The sequence below is a fragment of the Artemia franciscana genome, unplaced genomic scaffold, assembly GCF_032884065.1.
Source record: "Artemia franciscana unplaced genomic scaffold, ASM3288406v1 Scaffold_805, whole genome shotgun sequence".
Classification (NCBI taxonomy): domain Eukaryota; kingdom Metazoa; phylum Arthropoda; class Branchiopoda; order Anostraca; family Artemiidae; genus Artemia; species Artemia franciscana.
This window is the reverse complement of record NW_027068063.1, coordinates 171,091-194,638: the sequence shown is the minus strand read 5'-3', so window position 1 is coordinate 194,638 and position 23,548 is coordinate 171,091. Positions and strand designations below refer to the sequence as shown.

The following is a 23,548-nucleotide window of genomic DNA, read 5'->3' as shown; positions in this document are numbered from 1 at the left end:
TATTTTTTGAAGTGCTGTCACTTTCTGTTAATGTGATGACAGGTTTTATTTTCCAAAACAACAATAATAATATTACTCAATTAAAGTAATGGAGCAATACATTACTAGGGCTATATATGCAATCAGAGGAGGAGGGTGCATTGTCTGAATAGCAAATATTATATTAAAAGGAGTTATTTTATTAAGGTAATGATATTTTAAGGTAATAAAAACCCAGGGGTTCAGTTTTTGTATATTGTTTTGTTTACTGTTAATTTGTAATGAGACAAGCCTAGGGCTTACTCTATTTTCATTTAAAATAAAAATAGATAAATAAAATGAAAGTGGTTTATGACAAGAAAATATGTTAAGCACAATTTATATTTACTTTATGAAATAAGAATTCCCCACCTTATCTTGCTGGCAATTATGATTTAATGTAATAATTATTTTTTACAAGTTTTTTTTCTGGACAGTGAAAATCCTAAACTGATACCAACTGAGAAATAGCATCAATGCAGGTTTTTTTTTTTACTAAAAATGGCTTTTTTGGTTTTTCATTGAAAAGGTTAGAAGACCAAAAAAATGCCACGCCCATTTCAAAAAGACACTTTGTCCCCCCCATAGCTGACTTTCTGTGAATAGACACATCTGAAACAGACATACTCAAGCAAAATGTTTATGAACATAAAATTAAAGTTGCTGAGATTCAAGCTGAATTGAAGTTCACCTTGGCTTAACTGAGTTGAATGAGATTCTGAGATTCAACTGAAAAATTCAAATTGAATAAGGAACACTCAGTTACCATCCTACTACCAGACATGGGACAAGTAAGTTCATTATATTAACTTTTTTTCCATAGTATTTTCTTCATTTGGCTGTTTACATTTATTAGGCAACAGCAACAATGACCCTGTATATACTATTAAAGCTTGTTATAAAAGGCCTACAAAACAAGCAACAACAAAAAATGAGTCACATATGAATGTAAAAAATCTTCATTTTTTGTTAAACCCCATTTGTATCAAAGCTTAAATTAGTAGTTCTGTGGCTTAAAACACAGGACAGCTGAACCAATTGCAAAAAAAAAACTAAAAATTCTTACCCCTGGCATTCCTGGTCTTGCTCCACTGGTGATCACTTGTTGTGGAGCAAGCAGAACCCTTGGTGCTAACTGTCTTTGGCCAATTTGGACAGATCCAGTAGTTCCTGGCCTAACATTCACTACTTGCATTCCAGCTGGAATCATTCCAGATGGATTTATCACAGTTTGCTGTGTAGGCACTGTTAATGTTCCACTTGTTCCTGGTCGAATCATAGCAATACTAGCTTGCTGAATATTAATAGGACTAGAAACCATGTTTTGAACACTGGAAGGTTGTGATAGTGTTAACTGTGAGCCAGATATACTAACTGGTCCATTTTGATTGACAGCTTGATTTTTCAAGCCATCAATACTGCTAGTCAAGACACCAGGCATTCGGCTATTCACTAATACAGGAGAGTTTTGGGATAAAACAGATGATGTTAAACTACCAGTCACGGAAGTAAAAACCAAATTTTGTTTATTTGTATCAACAGCATTAGATATGCCATTGATTGGTTGCTGACTGTTATTTTCAGGCTTGTTTACACCTTGGAATGAGGGAATTGAGGACCTGGTTTGCACCAAATTTGATTCATTACTACTTGTAGATGCTAACTGACTTTCAAGCTTCCTCACAAGTTCACTCTTTGCCTTCTCATCCACGTCTGTGTGCATAAACTCATCAAGAAACTGAGAAGACGCCATTTTCTTAAAACCCACACTGACAGGTTCATGACGCATGCGCTATGACGTCACAATTTCTGGTAGATGGCAGTTGAATCGAGCTTGTAATATGCTTAAAATTTAAGGAATTTAAATCTGATATAAATCGCTCCTAATAATTTCCTTCTAATTCTGAAAGACTATGCTCTCAATGTTAGAAAAAGAGACGGATTTTTTGCTTTAATTTTTCCAAGTTCTGAAAAAATGTGTTCAGAGGATACTATAAAGAGCACCAAGTCGAGTTCCTAGTTTGCTATTACTTAATGTTATATAGTCTATATTATTTTATGATAAACATAAAAAAGCTTCCATTTGGCATATACTTGGGGGTGATTTTCATTGTGATTGTGAATGAGGGGCCTAAATTCCCCCCTTCCTCATGAATTATGTTTGATATTTTTATTGAGAAACACACTTTTTGGTATTTTCATTACAAAAAAAAGTCCCCCTTACTTTTTCGAAAAGATATTGCCCCTCCCTTAATTTCCCTAAATTGGTACCACTGAGTTCTCTTAAGGCCAGTTTTTTGTATAGTGGTGGTTTTAAACCAGGACAAGGGGGTAGCTGCCCCCCAGCTATTCTGATATCTGACATTAAATTCTTTTCATTTTATTAGTATAAAATTAGTATAATTTGTCCTCACCCAGATTATGAGGCCTATAGCCGCTGCCGTTTTTTTTGTGAAATTTCTTTTGTGATAACTTTTTTGATTCGAAAATCACCCATAACAATATAAGGCTTTGATTTGTGAATAAAAGGGCCTAAAAACCAGAGGTGCCATTTGGACCAAATCTTGGGGTGAGCACAAATTCCATCTTGGCCCCCCCCACGACTCATTTGTGTCGCGTAATAATTTAGGAAATGGGCATTTGACATAACTCGAGAATTTTATTATGTATCTTGCCTACTTTCAAAGTTTACAATAATTAATAGCAAATAGCGTAATTACCCCAAGGGTCGTCAAGTAATTACGCTCTTTGGTTAATAGGCGTGCAGTAATTTCAAATCAATTGGACAGAATGGATTATGTTGGACATAATGAATTATTATGACCGGCAAAGGGCCCTTTGTGGTGGAAGCTTGGGCCCCCCTGGAAAATCTGTGTGTGGCGCCGAGTAAAGTGTTGCGAGAGCAACACTTTGGTTTTGTTTCCTCGCTGCAACCAAACGCTGAAGTTGTTAATATGTAAGGATGCTAAAATACATACTAGGTACACCAACTCGCAAAAGTTGCAAACTCCTCATTGCTAAAGATGATTGTAGCCTTACAGCCGATTATTACTTACAAGTCCCCTACATGTCTTACCACTGGAACCAAATTGGTCTTACCATCAAATACAACGGAAACAAAAAATAGGTACACCAACTAGTAAGAGTTGCGAACCCCTCATTGCCGAGGATGATTATGAGCTAACAGCCGACTGTTGCTTACAACTCCCCTATATGTCTCACAATTGGTATCGGCCTATTTTTGGTTTCAGTGTGTACCTTACTACTGAAGTTGTCAACCCCTTTAAACTTTCAAACTGGTATATCTCATAAAGGAATTTTTGTACAAAAAAATGGATGACATATACTTTGATCAGCTCATCAAAAGCTATCGACTGCCGTCGAAAAAAAAATCTATCTGTCTTAGTTCAAAAGTTGACTTTTTTGCCGTGGGCCAACTTTCTAACGTCATCACTTAGAAAGGAGCAAAGGATAAACTCTAATTTCTTTAGCAATGAGAGAACTTTTAAAGTTTAAGAGGCACATCTGATACCATTTCTCTACCGCAATCCCAAGTGCGAAAAACCGAATGATAAACTCAGCTGAAATCACGAACAGAAATGGGTAGAAACAATAGATGGCAGCACTTTCGGACCCGTGGGAAAATGCCGCTTTTTTGCTTCTCTAAATTTTTCTATTTATCACTCAAAGAAGATATATTGGCTGTGGGGCAGGGTAACTGTCGCATATATTTAACACTTATAGATTTCAGTCCATCTTCAAACTGGTGCCTGCCTGCTTGCCTGCTAGAACGGAGCTTTCCACTCGAAAGCAGAAACATGGTTTGATGAAACGAAAGCTTGGCTGCATAACTTCAGATAGTCCTCTCTGACATAGGCTATAAAACTCCTCTTCACTTCACACACTATAGGCTCTGGCTCAAGGACAAGCAAAACCCATCCTTTTTGGCCCCAGGCAAGAGTTCTACGAAGCTTTCCAAAATGTAAAGTCATATTCATCAATCCGGCCTAAGGTCCACACTTTCCGTAAAAACCGCAGAGGTTAGACCCTTACCACTTTCTAGGAATAAGCTGAAATCGGGGTGCTAGGAACAAAAAAAAAAAAAAAAACACGACAAAACCAAAGTGTTGCTCTCGCAACACAATGAATTGTTGAATTCGATGATAAAAACAGATAAACGATCAAACTATTTTAACCTTAATATGAAGACACTAGAAGCTACGCTGAAGTGAAAGTTTAATATTAATATTAATTTCTTAAAGTAAGAAAATCTTGCGTTAGCGCACACAAATATTAAATCTGTTTGATGACTGTTGCTTTCTTGTCTCAAAACACTACAGAACGCCTTAAGTCACATTTTTTAACTATCTTTGTCAAAACGATTCTACAAGGTATTGAATTAGTTATACTCCATATTAGAATCTCCTTTATACCCAAAGATATTTTCCAAAGAAAACTTTGGGCTTTTGGAAAGCAGAGTACGTGAAAATTTGCGATAGAAGATAAATTATCATGGGTTTAATTTTCATGTTGAAAGAAACTTCCTAGTTTAACTAAATTTATAATTTACTGTTAACCAAAATTTTAGTACATAAAAATTATAACAGTAAATTATGAAATTATAACTAATTACATCTAAATAACTAAAATTTATGGTACCAAACTACAACAGTAACAGTTTGAATAACATAACTTTCGAAGGCGGATCTTAAGAGAATATAATATAAACTATAAAAAAGGTTTCAAATTTTATAAAAAAAAGGATAAATTTTTCTGAGATTCAAACGTCTGAGATGCTGGAATAAACAAAAGTAAAAACAACCTTCTTTGCCAAATGCTCAATGAATATTGTCGGCAGAAAATACGAGAGAAATATAGAAAAATTAACTGTAACTTAAATTGTAACAAAATATTTTTTAACACATTTACTTTTCAAGGCAGTTTTTAAGGGAATGTTTTTTTTTTTGTTTTTTTTTGAATATTTGAGAAACTCTTCTGAGATTGACATACTTCCAATACTGGACTAAAATAACATAAAAATGAAATTATTTGTCAAATACCGAATAAATATTGCCTGCATAACTTAGGAGAATCCTTCCTCTTATGTTCTGTTTTTGATATTTTTTCCCAAAGCAAAAATCGATCAAACGGGTTTAAGTGAGAATTTAAAATGGATTATGACACATTTTTCGAAATCAAATATACAGAAAAATTAACTATTCTTTACATTAAAATAGTAAGTTAAAGTTGAACATTGTTTTATTTAATAAAAACTTGAAGCCTTTAATATTTTATATTATACTCTTATTTCTTTTATATAACTACAATACGAATTTTGTTAAAATTAAGTTAACAAAGCCGAGTTTTCTGTAAGTTGAATATACACCTGTTGGCTAAATTAAGAACAATTTGAACCCAGTCAATGATGATGAGCTACTTATTTGAGCTTTTTCTTTCAAAATATAAACACCATTGTATCGTACGAGTAGGGGTATTTTGCCCACCAAAAAAGACTCAATTTGACTTAAATCTGTTGCCAATCAGCGTTGTCAGGATAGGGAAACCAGACACCAATGCCCATAGTCGTCTCCAGATTAGTCTGTCCTGGGTGAAAGTGGAAGCTTCATTTGCTTGAAGCCTAATGACGTCCCTCAATTTTGTTTGTTTCTTCTTAATATAAAGTTATTTGGTATCCATACAGTTTGAAGATCTCAGCAAAGATCTTAAAGATCTTAGAAGATCTTTAGAGATCGTAGAAGATCTTTGAAGATATTCGAAACCAATCATTCTGACTTAAGAGCACAAAAATGCTCAGGGACTTCAATCAATGTTTTTTTTTCTTCTTCTTTATAATCATTTAAAAAAACAGATTTCATAATATTCGTCAGTAGTTAATTTTGCTTTTGTTCTTAGTAAAAAAAAAAGAAAAATGATGGCTCAAAGTCTCAATTTAAAAAAAAATAATTTCTGTTGATCAAAATCTGATATAGCACATGGATTAAAAAAAGGTGACGAGACCCATACTCTTCCTCCTACGTTTGAATTTAAAATTTTCCCTCTTATCAAAAGACATCAAACTTTACTTTTTTCAGCATAAATAAATGTCCAATATCAATATTTTGGATTGTTACAAACACAAAAAAAAATATTTTCTGTACTTCAATACAGCAGATTATTTCTATAGAAGATATTCTATATCCCAGCCATCTCTTTGATGAGTTGTTTTATACCAGGATCTCTATCAAGGAATGCTGGATTACAATGTAATCGTTTAAATATTGAATATTACCTTTTTCTTTCATTATCGTATTTTGTTGTGCTGTAAATTTAACTTTTGGTTTGTTATCGTTTTCCTTCTTTCTTTTCCCTTTTAATATTACACTCTTTCAGTTATTGCGTTAACAGTGAGCCATTAATGAAGTTCAATTCAAACATTTTGCAGGGAATGTGGTAGAATACAGAGTTAACGAACAGTTTCAATTAGTATATAATTTATTTTATAATTATTATATATATAATTAATAATATAATATATATATATATATATATATATATATATATATATGCAATTTATATTAATATAAATATATATTAATATATATACTTATATATATATATATATATATATATATATCTATATATATATATATATATATATATATATATATATATATATATATATATATATATATATATATATATATATATATATATATATTATATACTTATATTATGTAATATATACTTATATATATTAATATAATATATAATTTATAATACTATTATATATAGTTAATAATAAATTATCAGTTTCAATTCTATAGATAATTTATAATATAGGGCTCTAAGAGAATACAGTCATATCTTAGTAAATAGTTAAAGCAAAATACAGCTTTACTGCTTGACTTAATTTTATTACCATCCTCCAATCTATTCAGGCATTTAGCGCTTTTGAAAACTATACTTACGAGGCGGTGATCGCACTGTTTGTTGAAGACAAAAAAGTCATGTTTATTAAGCGATTTATATATGAAAAAGATAAATTTATTTTTATTAAACCCATATTCGTTCAGATAATTAAAACTAACAAGGGATCATGAAACTTTTAATATTTCATAAGATATTTTTTTTCTTTTGAAGTTCATTTATTAAGACCAAATATTCTGAATAAGCTTGCTTTGAAGAGGCAACATTCGGAACGATATCTATAGATGAAAACGAAGACATACGAACACAAACACTATATTTTAGAGGTTACCAAAATATTGCACAGTTAGATATCTGTATCAAATGCCTTTGGTCTGTTATCTTTGCTGTTGGATTTAAGGATATTCTGGGGGCGTCATAATGTTCTTTGTGCTTTAAGGATCCATTTACTACTACAAATTAGATCGACATTAAACGTGTTTGGGACAAGTACCTTTCACTGGATGGTTCCATCATTTTTTAATGATTTTTTTATTCAATAAAAACGTTTACTGAGCCTTGAAATGTTTTGAAAATATCATAAGAAGTGCTTTCAGGGGCTCTTTGACGAAGGACGTCTCTTCTAGACAATGGTTCCATCCTTCGTTTTCTCAACTAACCTAACCTAATTTTAAGTTTTTTAATTTTTATTTTAACTAACCTAATTTTAACCTAATTTTAATTTAACCTAATTTGAGGTTTTAACCTAATTTTATCAAAAGTCTGAGATTATTAACTTTTTCTCTTCTGATATAGGTTTCTCCCTGTGATTGATGATTCGAATAAAAAAACAACTTTATGTAGATGTTACTAATAGTACTCTTATGGACAACTCATCACAGCCCAAAGCTACCTGGTGTCAATAAAGCTTCGTGCATTCTTTCTCCACCTCGATGTGTTCAGTGTTTCACCCTTTTCTCCCTTCTAAAATGTCCCTTCTTTAATTCAAATCTGTTATTATTACAGTTTCTGACCCGATTTTTGGACATTGTTAGCTTGTTTAGTTGGATTGTCGAAAAGTATGATGACCATATTAAACTTTCTTCATTACATCCTTATAATGACAGAGCGTGCAACATTTTCATTCATCTTATTGTAGCATATGCGGTTGTTAATAAGATACAATGGATTGTAGGATATAATGAGCATCTAAAACATACCTTAGACAATTTTTTGGCAAGTGTCCAGCATTTCTCCTCGTCACAGATCCATATTTGATTACTGTCATTATCGGAGTTTCTAGCATCCTAATCTTATTCCTAAAAACTTATTCTAAACAAATCGTCTTCCTGTTCTTCAAACTTTTATTGACTGTGAAAGAACTATAGTACATCTTAGCAACTCTGCTTTATATATCTTCACTACATCCACCGTCCTTGCTACTAGCGCTACCTAGGTAATTGAAATGAACTGTTATTTTCTTTTTACTTAAGATCTTCATCCTTATTTATTTCTATTTTAAGCGGATTTGCTTCGATAGCGTGAATTCTCAAGCTTTTTTCGACTTTGAAGTCTCAAAACCTTTAGAAACTCTTAGTTTCGCTAAAAATTTTACCCAGAACAGTTAAACAGCTCGTTAAATCCAGGTCTAGTTGAATTTTAACTTTCTAATTGATACCACACTCTCCCACAACTGTTTGTATTTTCTTTAGGCTACAGCTGACCAAATAATCCATATTTACTGGGACAAAGCAGAACATTGCTAAGCAGAACATTGCAAAAAATAGGAATTATTTCTGAAAAATATCTATTAAAAGTCAATATGGACCAAATTTGCACTTTCGAATCAATTAACACACAAAAAAGCAATTATAATAGGGCTCGTCAAAGCAAAGATTTTGTATGAATGTCAAAGAGGCTCACACAGAACCAACTACTAACTTTCTATCTTATAACTACTTACTTCCTACTGAGACCACTAACTACTATCTATTCTTACTTACTAACTAAGTATAAACTATACTAATATAACTAAAATATAATATAAGTATATAACTATATACTAAACATAATATAACTATAATAGAAGTATAGGTATAAACTATTACTAACTAAGTACTTACTAAGCATTATTACCTACTACTATCTTTGCTTTCTACCGAAACTACAGCAGTGTTCTAATACATAGTGTTATTTACTTCCACACACGAATCTGGTATACTTTACGAGGGTAAGTCCTTCATGAAAGTTTCTCAATCAATGGAGCAAATGTCTGTTCATCTTTCTATTTAAAAAGAGATAATATACGGTACCAGTGAAAGCTGCAATGTTGCCACTTTTTACAATTTTATATCGTATTTAAGCTCAGAAACCCCATAACAAAGCAGTTGAAAACTAGCTTTTTGGGAATTGCTTCTCATGGGAGCTTGTTCTTCCTGACACCGGATTACTGGATGAAGCTTCCTGGTAGATATTTCCAATACAAGCTACAAGGTTCCTGGTAGAACGAAGATTTCCAAGAAATTTTTGTGTAAAATATGTGAAAACAAGGGAGCCGTAGCTGAGACCTGCTAAATTTTTAGCTTGACATATTTCTATGGTTTTTACACTAGATTTGCTGATTCTGTCGTTTTTCCTTCGTCTTTCAACATATTTTATTGACAATGTATATTATTATCTGTTCTGAACGATACACCGTAATAAGAACATTGTTAACTCATCATATCCGCCAAATTTACAACATATGATTTTTAAAAGTCGCTTTTAATTTAACTGCATCCCCCCACCCCCTAGGCAAACGTTTCCCTTACTTTCTAAATGCATCATTTCTTGTAAATACCACCTAAAGAGATACTTACACCCAACGCTTCAAAAGTATTTAAAAAATTAATTTCTTAAACCACATTGGTCGGCCATAATATAAAGAAAAAACTTGGCCAGTCGTTTGCTAGTATGCTTCATTGGTAGTTAAAAAGTTTTTGGAATTTTGCTTGTTGTTGGAAGTTGTTGAATTTAAGTTTTGAGCTCTTTTGAATTTTTTTATCTTTTAAATTTGGTTATTCTTGTTTTTTTTGCTTTTTTCTCCTCGGCTCTCCAAATTTGTTCTTGGTTTTTTCTTTGTCTGTTTTGGCATTTTCCTTAAATATTTTTTTTTGCTCGCATTGAAGAAGAGAGGTTTTTATCCTTTCGAAACATTCGCTTGCTGGCTTTTTTGGCCTAAAAAACAGAATTTTTGCTCGTTTTTCTTTATATTTAAAAAGTGCATTTTAACTAAAGCAGTCACGATTTTAAAGTTTCAACTTACTTATCAATAGTTAGATTGTTTTAAGTATTCATAATTTTTATTCATATCCTGCTCCCTTCTTAAGTCAATGTGATAAGTTTGTAGTCTTGTTCCATCATCCTTAAGAAATAGAAATGACGTTAGTATTACACTTTTATTTTGCAGTATTTTGTTAAGTTTTTTTTTTAATTGGTGATAATATCTAAAACTAAACTAATGAAGTCGAGCAGACGACATTGTATTCAACAACTTCGAATTGGAGTTTGAGACGAACCATAAAAAGAACCCACAGCCTACCGCAAATCAATTTTATTGCCGCAAGGGAAGTACTAATACTACTACTACTAACAACTGACCGCAGCACCAAGCTGCCTGAGGCCAACACAGCTACGCATGCTCCTCCTCCGTCACAATCTATTCAAATCCTCCCTCTTTACACCCTCCCAGGAAGTTCCCGTTTCCTGTAAATCTTTCTTTATGACATTCTCCCACCCCAAGAAGGACGATCTGCTTTCCGTTTAGCCCTAAAAGATTGGCCAGAAAGGATAATCTTCGGCAATCCATCATCCTTCACAGAAGGTGCCTTAGTCATCTCAACCTTTCCTTCATTACAGCCCTAGAAAGTGAGATTGAAGCGCATTTTCCGTACAGCCTACTGTTTGAAATACGGTGAGTCAGCCGGGTACCCAGAACAATCCGTTGGCAATTTCTCTGGAAAATATCTATCAAATATTCATCCAATTTTTGGAGCTCCCATTCTGCAAAGACATATTTGACCACTGTCATCACTGTAGCTTCCAATATTCTAATCTTAGTTTGCAGAATTTTCTTCCTATTCTTCTAAACTTTTTTTTAAACTGTGAAATATTCTACTTTTAACATCTTCAGTGCTCTCACCTACTTTACTAATAATACTACCAAGGTAAGTGAAGCTGCCCACCTGATCAATCTTTTCGTTACCCAACGTCACCTTTTTATTTTCACTTATTCCTAGCCTTTGTGACTTAGTTTTGTTGACATTAATTTTCAAACCTATTCTAGCATCCTGAACTCGCAAGGCCTCTAAAAGTTCGTTCATTTTGCTCACACTTTCATCTAGGATGCTTAAATCATCAACATAATCTAAGGTCAGGAGAGTTTTTCCTTCCCATTTTTTTCCGTGGTCTCCCATTGCCTTTCTTGTGCTACTTAAGAGAAGGTCCGTTAAAATAATCCACATGAGCGGGTATAAAAAACAACCCTGCTTAACTCCTAATTTAATACAAAAGCTGCTAATCTCATTTCCTACCTTAACCACAGTATATTCTCGTGCATAGCAGTAATCACTTTAATGTATTTGTCTGGTATACCATACAAGGGTAGGACCTTTGCTAGAGCTCTTCTATCAACAGAATCGAATGCCTACTCATAATATATAGAGCTGAGGACTAAATTTGTTTGATAACTCAGGCACTTCTCTATCATTAACCTAAGAATGGAAATTTGGTCGACATATCCTCTGCCTTTTATAAACCACACTGTTCTTCTTTTAAAACTTTATCTACAGCATCCCTCAGTCTAAAAATTATCATATTACTAAGTGATTCCTTACCTACAGAGACCAGACTACACTCGCTCTTATCACCTTTCTTATACATTGGTTTAATTAAGGTTTTCCTAAAATAGTTAGGTACTTTCCCTTTTTCAAAAATAATATTCACAATCTTCAGTAACTTATTTATAGCCTCAGAACCACCATATTTAAGAAACTCATTTACCACACTATCAGCACCTGGAGCCTTATTATTTTTTACCCCTTTTAGCACCGTCGCTAATTTTTTCTCACAAAATAAATCTCTCTTCACATTCAAGTTATCCCAAGCTGTTTAATTTTCTTCTATACCTTTTCCTGCAACTCTATGTCGGTTTAGCACATTTTCAAAAAATTTTGCCCATCTCTCTTTAACTCTTTCTTTATCACTAATTGTGGCAGCATTCTTGTCTTTAACTTGGACAAGTTCTAATTTACCACTCTCTCTCAATTATTAACATGCCAGTACAATATTTTACTATTATGCCATCTAGCTGCATCTTCCCGATTTTCGGCAGATTTATCCGTTGCCTCCACTTCACACTTCCTTAGTTCATATTTTAATGCTTCCTACACTTTCGTCACTTTCCTTGTGTTTTCATATTATTTATCACTCAGATAATTTCTGTACAAGCCCTTTCTCCTCTCTACTAAACATGAAGCTTTTCACTAATGTTCCTAGTTGTGGTCCTAACTTTCTTCCCTAAGACACCATCAGCAACTTCACACATTCTAAAATTATTCCAGCCAACTTTCACATTGGAAAATTTCAAACTCTCAAGTTTAGAGTTTAACTGTTCCTGGAAAGTTTCTCTCAAATTCTCATCCTGGAGTCCACCAACATCATAACTTCCCGAGAGATAGTTTCCTTTCTGAATTTTCATCTTCAAATTAACCCTAGACACTGCTAGATGGTGGTCTTTACTTTTAACATCAAAAACAGCACTCATATATACCCTACTATCTTGTATTGATCCTGCCAGTCTTCGGTTTACTATAACATAATCAAAAAGGTTTGCCGTCTTACCATCACGTGATTACCATGTTAACTTATGGTCCATTTTATGACCAAACACCGGATCGGTTATAACTACAAAATTGCAAAAGTCTGTAGCCATTACTGTTTTCTTTTCCTAGACCAAATTTACCTAGGCTAGGATGCCATTTATCCCTATTTCTACTAAACTGGGTGTAAAAATTTCCTAGTAAAAACACCATATTTCTACCTGGGACCCTGTCCATTTGCTCCTGTAACTTTAAGTAAAATCACCTGAGTCACTAGTATCTAAGTCAGTCAGTTCTATAGGGAAATATACTACTATAGCTGATACCCTGAACTCTTTAGCCATAAAATGAACAATTAGTATTCCATTATTAATAACTTCCAAACCTAAATAAGACTTAGCAGCTTCCTTATCCATTGTGAACCCTACTACCTCTCTATGTACCCCATCTTTCTGCCTAAGTTAACAAATTCTATATCACCTAATTTCATGCTTCCTACCTCTGGGATATGAGTTTCTGAAACTTCTAAGAAGTCCATTTCGAATCTTCTGAATTCGTCAGTCATAATGTCGATACAATAGTCTTTGTTTAACGTCGCAACATTCCAAGCTGTATGATTCCAGATACCAGTGTAGTACGGGGATAAACATATTTTCTCAAGTCTGCACCGAAGCACTTGAGCCGGCTTAGAACCAGACAGCAAGAAGTCCCTGGGACCTCCAGTATGAATGGAGACTTTGACCTGAATTTCAATTCGACTTTCAACTAGGGGTATAGCTTCACAAGGGCCAACCAGACAAAGTCAAGTTGATATGATTTTGCCTATTATATCTTCAACGTGGATCTACAACGAGAAAGAAATTCCCCAACAACAGCGTTTAAGCTTGGAAGTTCTCTCTAGAACTTAAAATCTATTGCTAAAACCCCTTTTGAAATGGGAGGAGCAAATAAAAGCTCTGACTACAACCGTATACAAAATAAGAGAAGATTAAGAGGAAAAACCAACTCTATTTTCTCTCATTTTGTGTGACGGGAAAGTAGTGTGGTCTTCGTCATTATGAACTGCTACAGCCGAGTAAACAGCGCTCGTTTAGCAGTTATAAGCAAATAGGCATTACCTGGTTCGTATAGTTGTTACTGTGAAAGATTGTTTAATGATTTGTTTTGTGTCAAGCGATTTTTTTCCCCTTTTTTTAAGCTAAGATCCACCTTAAAGTTGGAAAAGTTAACATAATAGAAACCAAAAAGCAATTACTATTAAAACTGTTTGCTAATAGCTTGAATAAAGGTTGTATTTCCTCAATCTAACAAAATTTCTGAGCTAAAATTTTTAGAAAGTTTTCCCAACAGACCGAGTCGCTGTCGGAGAAAGCTGTTCGAATTTGAAATATAATATTAAAATAGTAATGACGCGGCTTAAAAGGATTACCAGTTTCTACCCTTCTGAACATTCATATAGTCCATGATGGGTAAAATTTCATAAAGTTAGCCAATTCTTTCGTTGACCGTCTACAAATACCTTCTTAGATAGGCTGGCTTTTTTTTCTCATTTAGGAGAAAGCTCTATCAAATCTTCGTCTCTTTCATAAATTAAGAGACTGATGAGTGCCAACAGTTCTTTAACATATTTATTGATGATACTGCAGACTGGGTCTTGATTCTTAACTTATGGCCTTGGCAATTTTAGTACAACGCACATGAAGTAATAGGAAGAAAACTAGAAAGTCTCTTTCCAGAATCTTTGCCAATACTTTAGAAATCATTTTGTCATCATGGGGGCAGTCCAGGATTTACGCATAGGCCCAAGCTCTGGCCTAGGAATGTACAGTGCCGAGGTGGTGCAAAAACACTGAGCGATATTTTTTCTTAACAGAAACTGAACTGATGCGATTTCTCGTCAATGGGTCAAGTGAACTTTGCTGTTGCACTGCCTATTCACTGAAAACTAATTTTAAAACAACACAGGTATTCCGTAGCCACTTATAAACTATCAGATGTCTCCCAAGAATTGCATCTGAAAGCTCAGTACCCCCTTTCTCCTGAATTACTTTTGGCTCGTCATTCATCGGTTGCTTTCAGTTCAGAGCTTCCACTATCCCAAGATTTTTGGGAATTTACTCGTAAGTCTGTGTGTCTGCCCGAAAAGATATTTACTTGGCTCCCCAAAAAATAATTATAGGGGCAACAAAGGTCCAAATCGGCTTTGAATGGGGGGGGGGGGGAGAACTTATTAAATAGAACCCATTGAATTACACTGAATGAATTCTAGGACCAGGTCTGGAAATCAAACAAAATATGCTGGATAGTCTCATCAGCTGAAAGACAACTATGACACAGAAGAGAATGATGGAACCAACCAGCTCCTGATTTCAATGTAAAATATAGAATATTTTGATCTCATGAGGAGAAACAGGATGACATCTGTCGGTTGCGACTAATTTGTGTACTTTGCTTGATTGTATCCCGGGTATTGAGGCTCGTACAAGTGATTGCGGTTAAAAAAGTGGCCCCTACAGCTAACAGATCTACAATTTCATTATGTTTAATAGGTTTATGGCTAGGTTTAGAGTGGAAATGTTTCCTATTGCCTTTTGATTGTAGATATAGGAGCTGTCTTCTGATAATTGTTAGATGGATATTTTTGGCAGACCTGGGTAGTTCTATTGATTTCTTTTGAAGCAGGAATATTGCAGGTTGGTAATTTATAAATTTAAAAATACTTTTAGACTCTTCTTAGAGCCTAAATTAGAGTTTGAGTTGATACAAAGGATCGGGGGTCTTGGCATAACTTGTAAAGCTGGGATAAGTTATCTGAATAAATGACGAAAAACAAAAGCCAACACCTGCCTTCCCAGAAATATCAGAAAAACCGTTCAATTTCCTCTGTTTTTTCCTTATTAGATGGAGTAGAACATTCTTTTTAAAGCTCATAAACAAGCAGTCCTAAATAATGTTTCAGTATAACTGCTCATAAAATGACAAAAATTAGGTCAAAGGAATTATTAATTGAGTAATTTGGCCATCATGAGAACTCTTTTGGTGTCGCCAGTTTTGATTGACAAACTCACCACCAAAAAGAAGTAATTTTGTTGTCTTTTCAGTGAAGTTACACAGTCAAATTAGAATTCTCGACAGATTTTGATGATAGCTATTCTCCCTGGAAAATGGCTAATAGACCCTTTGTCTACCAGACGTTTAGACGACTATAAAGCTCATATAATGGCTTTAAGGTATCTTATTGACAAATTGATTTTCGGGGGGATGTCAGAAATCCACTTTGCTTTTGAAGAAATTCAGGGAAAATTCTGAAAACTATAGGGAATGCGTAAGCACAACTTTAATATGACCCAAGCAGGAAAAACTTCGTTATTTGTTTGTTTCCAAAACTTCTAAGATTTTTAAATAGGTTTTCACATCAAATAACCTCTCATTGTAAAAGTCTTTTAGTAAGGATACACTCTTAGATAGACTGAGCCGTAGACAAAAAGTCTATCGTATAGACGTCTATTTACCCTATTTTACAATGTTAAAGGGGACGGGGTATTCAGGTGTCTTTAGGCTATGTGTTATAATACTGATGCGTACTAAATACCCAAGAAATTGAGGATAGGGGAGCAGACACATCAAATTTATTGTTATCATAAAATTAATTCTGTTCAACGTCTGTATTACACAAGCTTTGTCTGTGGACAGAACTTGCTTTTTTACGTGGATTTTATTTAAAATACGTGGATTTTTTAGTTAAAAAAGATAAGGTGAATGAAAAAACCCGAAATTGAAATGAAATTGAAATAGTGAATTTGAAAAACACCTTCTTTGTTGGATTGGAAACTTTCCTAAAAACTGGAATTGTGACGCCGGCTATCCCACTTGGCTGATTGTCAGTAATGGCAACCGAAAATTCTTACAGTTTCAAAGACTAAGCGCTGGCAACGCAACATTAAAGTTTAACTTAAAAACATGTGAGTTTGGCTTTGGGAAGATTGGACTTGACATTTTGCATATTGAATGAAGAAGACTAGTAGCTTTCTTTATAATGGAGCCTTCAGAAAGCAGCATATATCTGAGTGTATTTGACACATGTTCATATGACCTCTTACATCTCAGAATTGTGTCTCATTCATTCTCTAGTCCAGCTTCATCTGACTTACTGTTTAGAAAGCAAAGGGAATGCTGCAGGTTAGTGTTTTATTAAAATGGAGTTTTCAAAAAACAGAATTTGGTAAAATTCTAGTTAATTGACTTCTTGCTATTTTGGAAAGGGTTTAGGTTAGGAAAATGAAACTTTCAGGGATAGGTCTGCAGTCTAATGTATGTCCTGGGAAGGTATTTTAAAGTACCAACTCCCCACTCCTTCTCCCTCTAGAGGGCCCTGAGATTTGCCTACATGACAGGTCTATACCTATTGAAATTTTGACAAAACAACATTTTACCTAAATTTTCAGTTACTAGTTGCTTTTCTCTGCCTTTAGTTCTGAAAAATGCAATTCCTGTTATTTGAGTAGAATTTTGAGCCTTATCAATGTTTTTTTTTTCAAAATTTAGGAAATCTATTTGCATATCTATAAAACCATATAAAATGGAATTGAGCAAAGTTATGAAGCTGAAAATAATTTTGTTGCACTTCAATTAAGCAGAAGATCTATTTTGTAAAGTTTCACTTTTTAACACACATATTTTTAAAGGTTATCAAAGGTCAGGGCCCTCTAGAGAGAGAAGGTGTGGAGGTAGCTGCTTCAAAACACCCTCCCAGGATGGAATTCAGTCTGTAGATTCATCCCTGGAAGTTTCATTTTTTTTCACCTAAACCTTTTCTGAGATAGCAAGAAGTCAATTAACTAGAATTTTACCCAGAATTTATCTGAAACTTTATTTCTATTCATGCATTTATCAGCATTTAACTTTCATGATATATTATGCTTTCAGAAAGACTATGTTCTGTGCACTTTTCTATAGGGAACATTGTTACAATAAAAATGCATCCCTAATCTATTGGGGTCAGCTGTAGCCTTATGCTACATAAAACTGCAAGAAAACACTATGATAAAACAATCGTTACTTTATATGCTAATGTGTAAGACATTTCTGTTCATCAGTTCTTCACATTTCTTTTTATTTTCATCCATAAGATGAATTGTTTTCAAACATTAAGGTAGGGTACAAGCCTAGAATCAGGGCTACTGAGAAGGAAATCTGTCAAGAAAATAATTTTTGTCATAATGTACAGAAAATTATAGGCCTACTCTATACAATATGATTGAATTATAATCCTTCAATTGCTCGAAGTTACAATTTAAGGTTTAATGTACTTAACAAATTTGAAAATAATTCCACTAAACTTTATTCCCACCCTAATGTGCAAATATATAGGCTAGCCCAAAAATTCAATTTTTTATATGTTTTTTAGCTTTTGATTTTATCAGTGTTGATTCATTTTATGGATACACAAATTAAAACAAGAGTGGATCATAGCAAAATGCATAGAAGATATATATTTTGGATACTACCACTCTAGGGGAGGGGGTTGGGGTATTTAATAGTAGAATTGCTTTCAAAATCTATTAACTAAAAATTTTCTGCATGCCATGAAGTAAGAATTGTTTTCTTAATATTTTCCTTCTCAATTCTAGGCTTTTACCAAAGTTAGTACCATTAGATTTCTTATTTCATGCTATTTCCAATTATCCTGGGCCACTTTTATACCCCTAATAACACATGTCTTTATTATTGAATATTGTCTAATGTCATAGCTTTGTGTTGAACATAGTTTTCTGCAGTCTCTCAAATTGGTGCTTCCTTGGTTTACATAGGATTGTCAATCAATTTATTTCTGACCCATCAACAAAACAAAGGAGGGTTTGTAGCCCTAGTGATGCAGTAATGCAAAAAAAAGAGAAAATTAATTACAATGAAAAGAGAATTTACAGTCAATAAACACTAACATAACTACATACTATACAAAGAGAGAAGACCACTGGTGTTTGAGGTTTCTAATGGAGGATTTGAAACCTTCCACTCTTTTATCAATAATGTTTGCAGGCAGAATCAATTTAAACTTTTGTACCAGAGAAGCTTGCAATTGTTTGCAACAAACTTGTTGGTATTGCAAGAAGACTTGTTACTCATAAAAAAACTTTACTCATAAAAAGATGGCTAATAGACCCTTTGTCTACCAGACAGTCAGACGACTATAAGGCTGATATAATGGTTTTAAGTTATCTTATTGACAAATTGATTTTCGGGGGGATATCATAAACCCACTTTGCTTTTAAAGAAATTCAGGGAAAATTCTGAAAACTATAGGGAATGTGTAAGCACAACTTTAATATGACCCAAGCAGGAAAAACTTCGTTATTTGTTTGTTTCCAAAACTTCTAAGATTTGTAGATAAGTTTTCACATCAAATAACTTCTCATTGTAAAAGTCTTTTAGTAAGGACACACTCTTAGATAGACTGAGCCGTAGACAAAAAGTCTATCATATAGATGTCTATTTACCCTATTTTACAATGTTGAAGGAGACGGGGTATTCAAGTGTCTTTAGGCTATGTGTTATAATACTGATGTGTACTAAATACCCAAGAAATTGAGGATAGGGGAGCACACACATCAAATTTATTGTTATCATAAAATTAATTAAAATAAAAAAAAATTGTTAATAAATTGTGAAGAAACTTATTACTCACAGGCAAACATTTGTTCATGTTGTGAAAAACTGGTTACTTGTAGAAAAAACATGTTAGTATTTTGAACAAGCTTGATACTCATAGGAAAAAAAAACTTGTTATCATTATGAGAAACTTATTACTCATTAGTACAAACTTATTAGTATTTTGAGAAAACTTGTTAGTATTGTGAAAAACTTCAATGTTAGTATTGTTATCTTGATGAAAAAATCATACTATTGTGGAATAACTTGTTGCTTATAGGAAATACTTGTTAGTATTGTGGAAAAACTTGTTACTCTTAAGAAAAAAAGTTCTTAGTATTTTGAGAAAACTTGTTACTTGTAGGAAAAAGTTGTTGCTTGTAGGAAAAAAACCTGTTAGTATAGTGAAAAAAGTTGTTTCTCATAGGGTAAAAGTTGTTTGTACTTGTAGGAAAAAACTTGTTTGTATTGTGTAAAGAACTTGTCACTCATAGGAAAAAAAGTTCTTAGTATTGTGAAAAAACTCGTTCCTCTTAGGAAAAAACTTGTTACTGTTATGAAAAAATCTTGTTACTCATAGGAAAAAACATGTTAGTATTGTGAAAAAACTTGTTACTCATAGGAAAAAAACTTGTTAGTACTAGTGGGAAAAAACTTGTTACTTGAATGAAAAAACCTGTTAGTATTGTCAAATAACTTATTACTCCTAGGAGTGATGAGTTCTTTAATCATACTAATAAGTTTTTTCTGATGAGTACTAACACGTTTTTTACCCAATACTAACAAGTTATTTCACAATACTAATAAGTTTATTCCTAAGAGTAACAAGCTATTTCACAATGCTAACAAGTTTACCTCTATGAGTAACAAGTTTTTTCACAACAGTAGCAAGTTTTTTCCTACATGTAACAAGCTTTTTTCACAATACTAAAAAGTTTTTTCTATTATTATTATTATTACTATTATTTATTGGAAAACCTGTCACACAAAGAAAGGAAAAAATGGAGCAATAAACAAAAGAAAAAAACGAAGAAATACACACTAAGCGCAAAGGCAGAAACTTTTTGCAAAGGCAGATTTTGTGAGCATTTTCAAAAACAGCAATATGTACAGATAATGTGGTAGAGCAACAGAGTTGAAAAGTTTTGAAAGGAGACAACAGTTGAAGTGTAACTTATTTGTTACAAAAAAAGCATATGATAACCCAACTCCGCATTCAATTTGAGCAATTAATATTTGTCTCATATGCATTACTGATGAACCGGCAGGAAGACCAAGGTAGGTGATATGATCTACTGGCTTATTTCTACCTTTTACGAGAGGAATATCCCCAGGAGACGCTTGCCTCCAGTTGAAGAATGCAACTTTGGACTTTTCAGTGTTCAACTGAAGACCTAGTTTTGCATACTCAGATTGTATTGCTGATAAAATCTTGCTAGTGCACTGAATAGTGTGGCTCAAAGTCAGAATGTCATCTGCATAACATACCAAAGATACATCAAGATTGGCAAAGATATAAGATGTGGGAACAGCTGACTCTGCATCAAGAACTCCGTTATTGAAGAGTGAAAGGGAAGAAACAGCACCTTGACGGGTACTTTTTTTGACTTTGACAAAAATATAAGGGGTTAGAGCATGGAATTGAGAGCCGTCAGCTTTAGATAATGGGTGAAGTATTAGGCGAACTTTAAGATGAGAATACATGTCTTGAAGCACTCTGATATATAAAGGGCTCACTCCACGTTTTGCTGCATAGAGTAGGTTAGCGGCATAAATGAGAGAATCGAACACTTTACAAACATCATGCCCGGCTAATACAAGAGTTTCACCAAATGCATCAGCATCGATCAATGCGTTCACGACAACCGACAAAGCGTGGACACGACCGAGACGTGGCTGGAATCCAAATTGGTAAGGTGGAACATAGCATTTCGCGTTCAGGTAGTCAATGAAGAGAAGTTCAAGAAGCTTACAGAAGGTAGTAGCCACCGTTATAGGGCGGAAAGACGAGCACTGGGTGGCAAGTTTACCTTTGTTTGGAATTGGAGTGATGCCTCCAGTTGAGAAAGAAGAAGGTACAACTCCTTGGGTAACAATCGTCTGCATCAAAGAGCAATATGGTTTACCAGCAGGTCGCTTCCAGGCAATGGATTGACCTTTTAGGCATTGGATTCCTCGCAGTGCAGAATAAACCGAAACAACAAATTGTTGGTAGGACAACTAGACAGAAGTTTACCAAGCGTATCTTCATATTTGGACTGTAGGGTGGCATCTGGCGGGGATATTTCAGAAGAGAAGTACGAATTCCACTCGGAATCAGGAATATCTTGAGCAGATAGGCGGGTGCTTGGAGGATCTCTTGATACATTTCTCAAGAAGGAAGGTTGGGGAAGAGAAGCTTGCTGGGTCGTCTCTTGAACTATCTGGCTCATGAGGATAGATAGTTCTCTTGCAAACTTTCGTTTTGTAGAAAGACGGATGTCAGAAATACAGCCAGGGCGAGGACGGTCACACTGGAGCCACAAATGGTACCAACATTTGGATTTTCCCTAACCTTCAACTAGGCTGGAACTACTGGACTAATGCTTCGTGACACCCCAATGCAAATGTTTAAGTGGGCATAGCGGCTTTCTCTGCGCATCTCAGGGTATGGCAAATTTGTGCAAGATAGATATCTAGCAACACCCGTATTTCATTTTCATCAGCTTGCAGATTTCTCATGAGCAGCTGGAACTGGACATGAATTTTTTGTTGGATAGAATTAGTAACTGCTGCGAAAAAATCACCTCGGATGTTTTCCAATCTCTATTGGGCCTGAGGCTAATCTGGTTTTGGGGTGGGCCTGATATTTGGAAGTCATTAATGACATGAACAGGTGACACTCGAAGATTTTCAGAAGAAACTGCATGGTCAAAGTTTGACACGCGACTTGAATGTTGTGTCTAAGTGTAACCAAGATGTTTTGGCAAGATCCTAAGCCAATCGTCAAAAATACTAGACAAAATAGAAGCACGAAATAACAAGGCATCAATTAAATTACAGATAAAATCTATAATAATACAAACTTATTTAACTGGCGAATCTTTGAAAGACAAGACTCCTTTTTTACATGAAGAAGTAAATACAAACTCCGACCGGTCATTGCGGTAATCTGTCGGTATATAAACGTTTACAATAACATACTCTTCTACACTGACATCAAGAAAAAATCACATGGATCAAAATTACTCGATCGGGACGAGGTCGTAACAAGCATCACAACACCACCCGAAGGGCAGCCACCGGAAGCGGATCGTTTAGCAGGCATCGAGTAGCTTGAAAAATTATTGTCAATTTTCAGAAGGCCTAAACTATGACTCGTCAAAAAGTGTTCTTACAACCACAATACATCACAGTTCGAAAGCAAACCTTTTATCTCAGGAAGTTTAACTAAAGTCCACTATTAATATTCCACGAAAGTAGAGCTTGCGCAGTAGTAGAATCATACCAAGGGCTTTGCTAGGCGACTCTTGTTATTTGGAAACTTTACACTGTAATAAGTACGGATGGCAACTTTACATTCCAGACAGAACTATATTCCTAAACACGAAGATGAACAGTCAGTGGTGTGATAGCATGATCCACAGCGAGAGCAGAGGGTCTGATTGGAGCTCTATGAGGCCAGATGCCTGGCTTTCTGATACGAGAATCAACAGTTTGGAAGATATACAAATGTTTGTGCGAAAAGCTTTTCGTAGCCAACTTTCAAAGATACTTTCAAGAACTGAGCAATGCTTTTTTGACTAAAAGTAGACCTTGAACACTCGGGACTTTCCACACTGTGAAACTTTCTTGCAGTTTGGTACAACAGATTTGACTTGATTCTCATTGTATTCCGACGTTACGCCTTTCAGGACCCCTATAAGCAGTGGGGATTTCACACTCACCGATGGCTCTGGAGAATTTATCTCAGTTCACAAAGCATAGTTTTCTTGCAGTGAATATTGAGAAGACTAATTATATGATATTTAGTCGTATTGGTAAAGTTGTAAATAATTGCCATAACATTCTTTTACAAGGTGTTTCCATTAGTCAGGTTTTTCAATGTAGATATCTAGGATTTTATTTTGATGTAAATT

General features: G+C 34.3%; 2 protein-coding genes across 2 annotated transcripts in view; one reads left to right on the top strand and one right to left on the bottom strand.

Moving 5' to 3' along the window:
* Positions 1-1,795, bottom strand: part of LOC136043669 (transcription initiation factor TFIID subunit 4-like) — a gene marked incomplete in the record, with an annotated part of 105,488 nt that extends 103,693 nt beyond the window's left edge. Inside the window, 1 exon segment of the mRNA XM_065728564.1 lies at positions 1,085-1,795. Within this exon segment, the coding sequence (XP_065584636.1) occupies positions 1,085-1,771 (687 nt within the window).
* A 14,926-nt stretch (positions 1,796-16,721) lies between these two features.
* LOC136043673 (uncharacterized protein C18orf63-like) overlaps positions 16,722-23,548 on the top strand; it is a 77,389-nt gene continuing 70,562 nt past the window's right edge. The window contains exon 1 of the mRNA XM_065728568.1: positions 16,722-16,961. Within this exon, the coding sequence (XP_065584640.1) occupies positions 16,819-16,961 (143 nt within the window). The 5' untranslated portion in view covers positions 16,722-16,818. The remainder of the gene's footprint in view (positions 16,962-23,548) is intronic.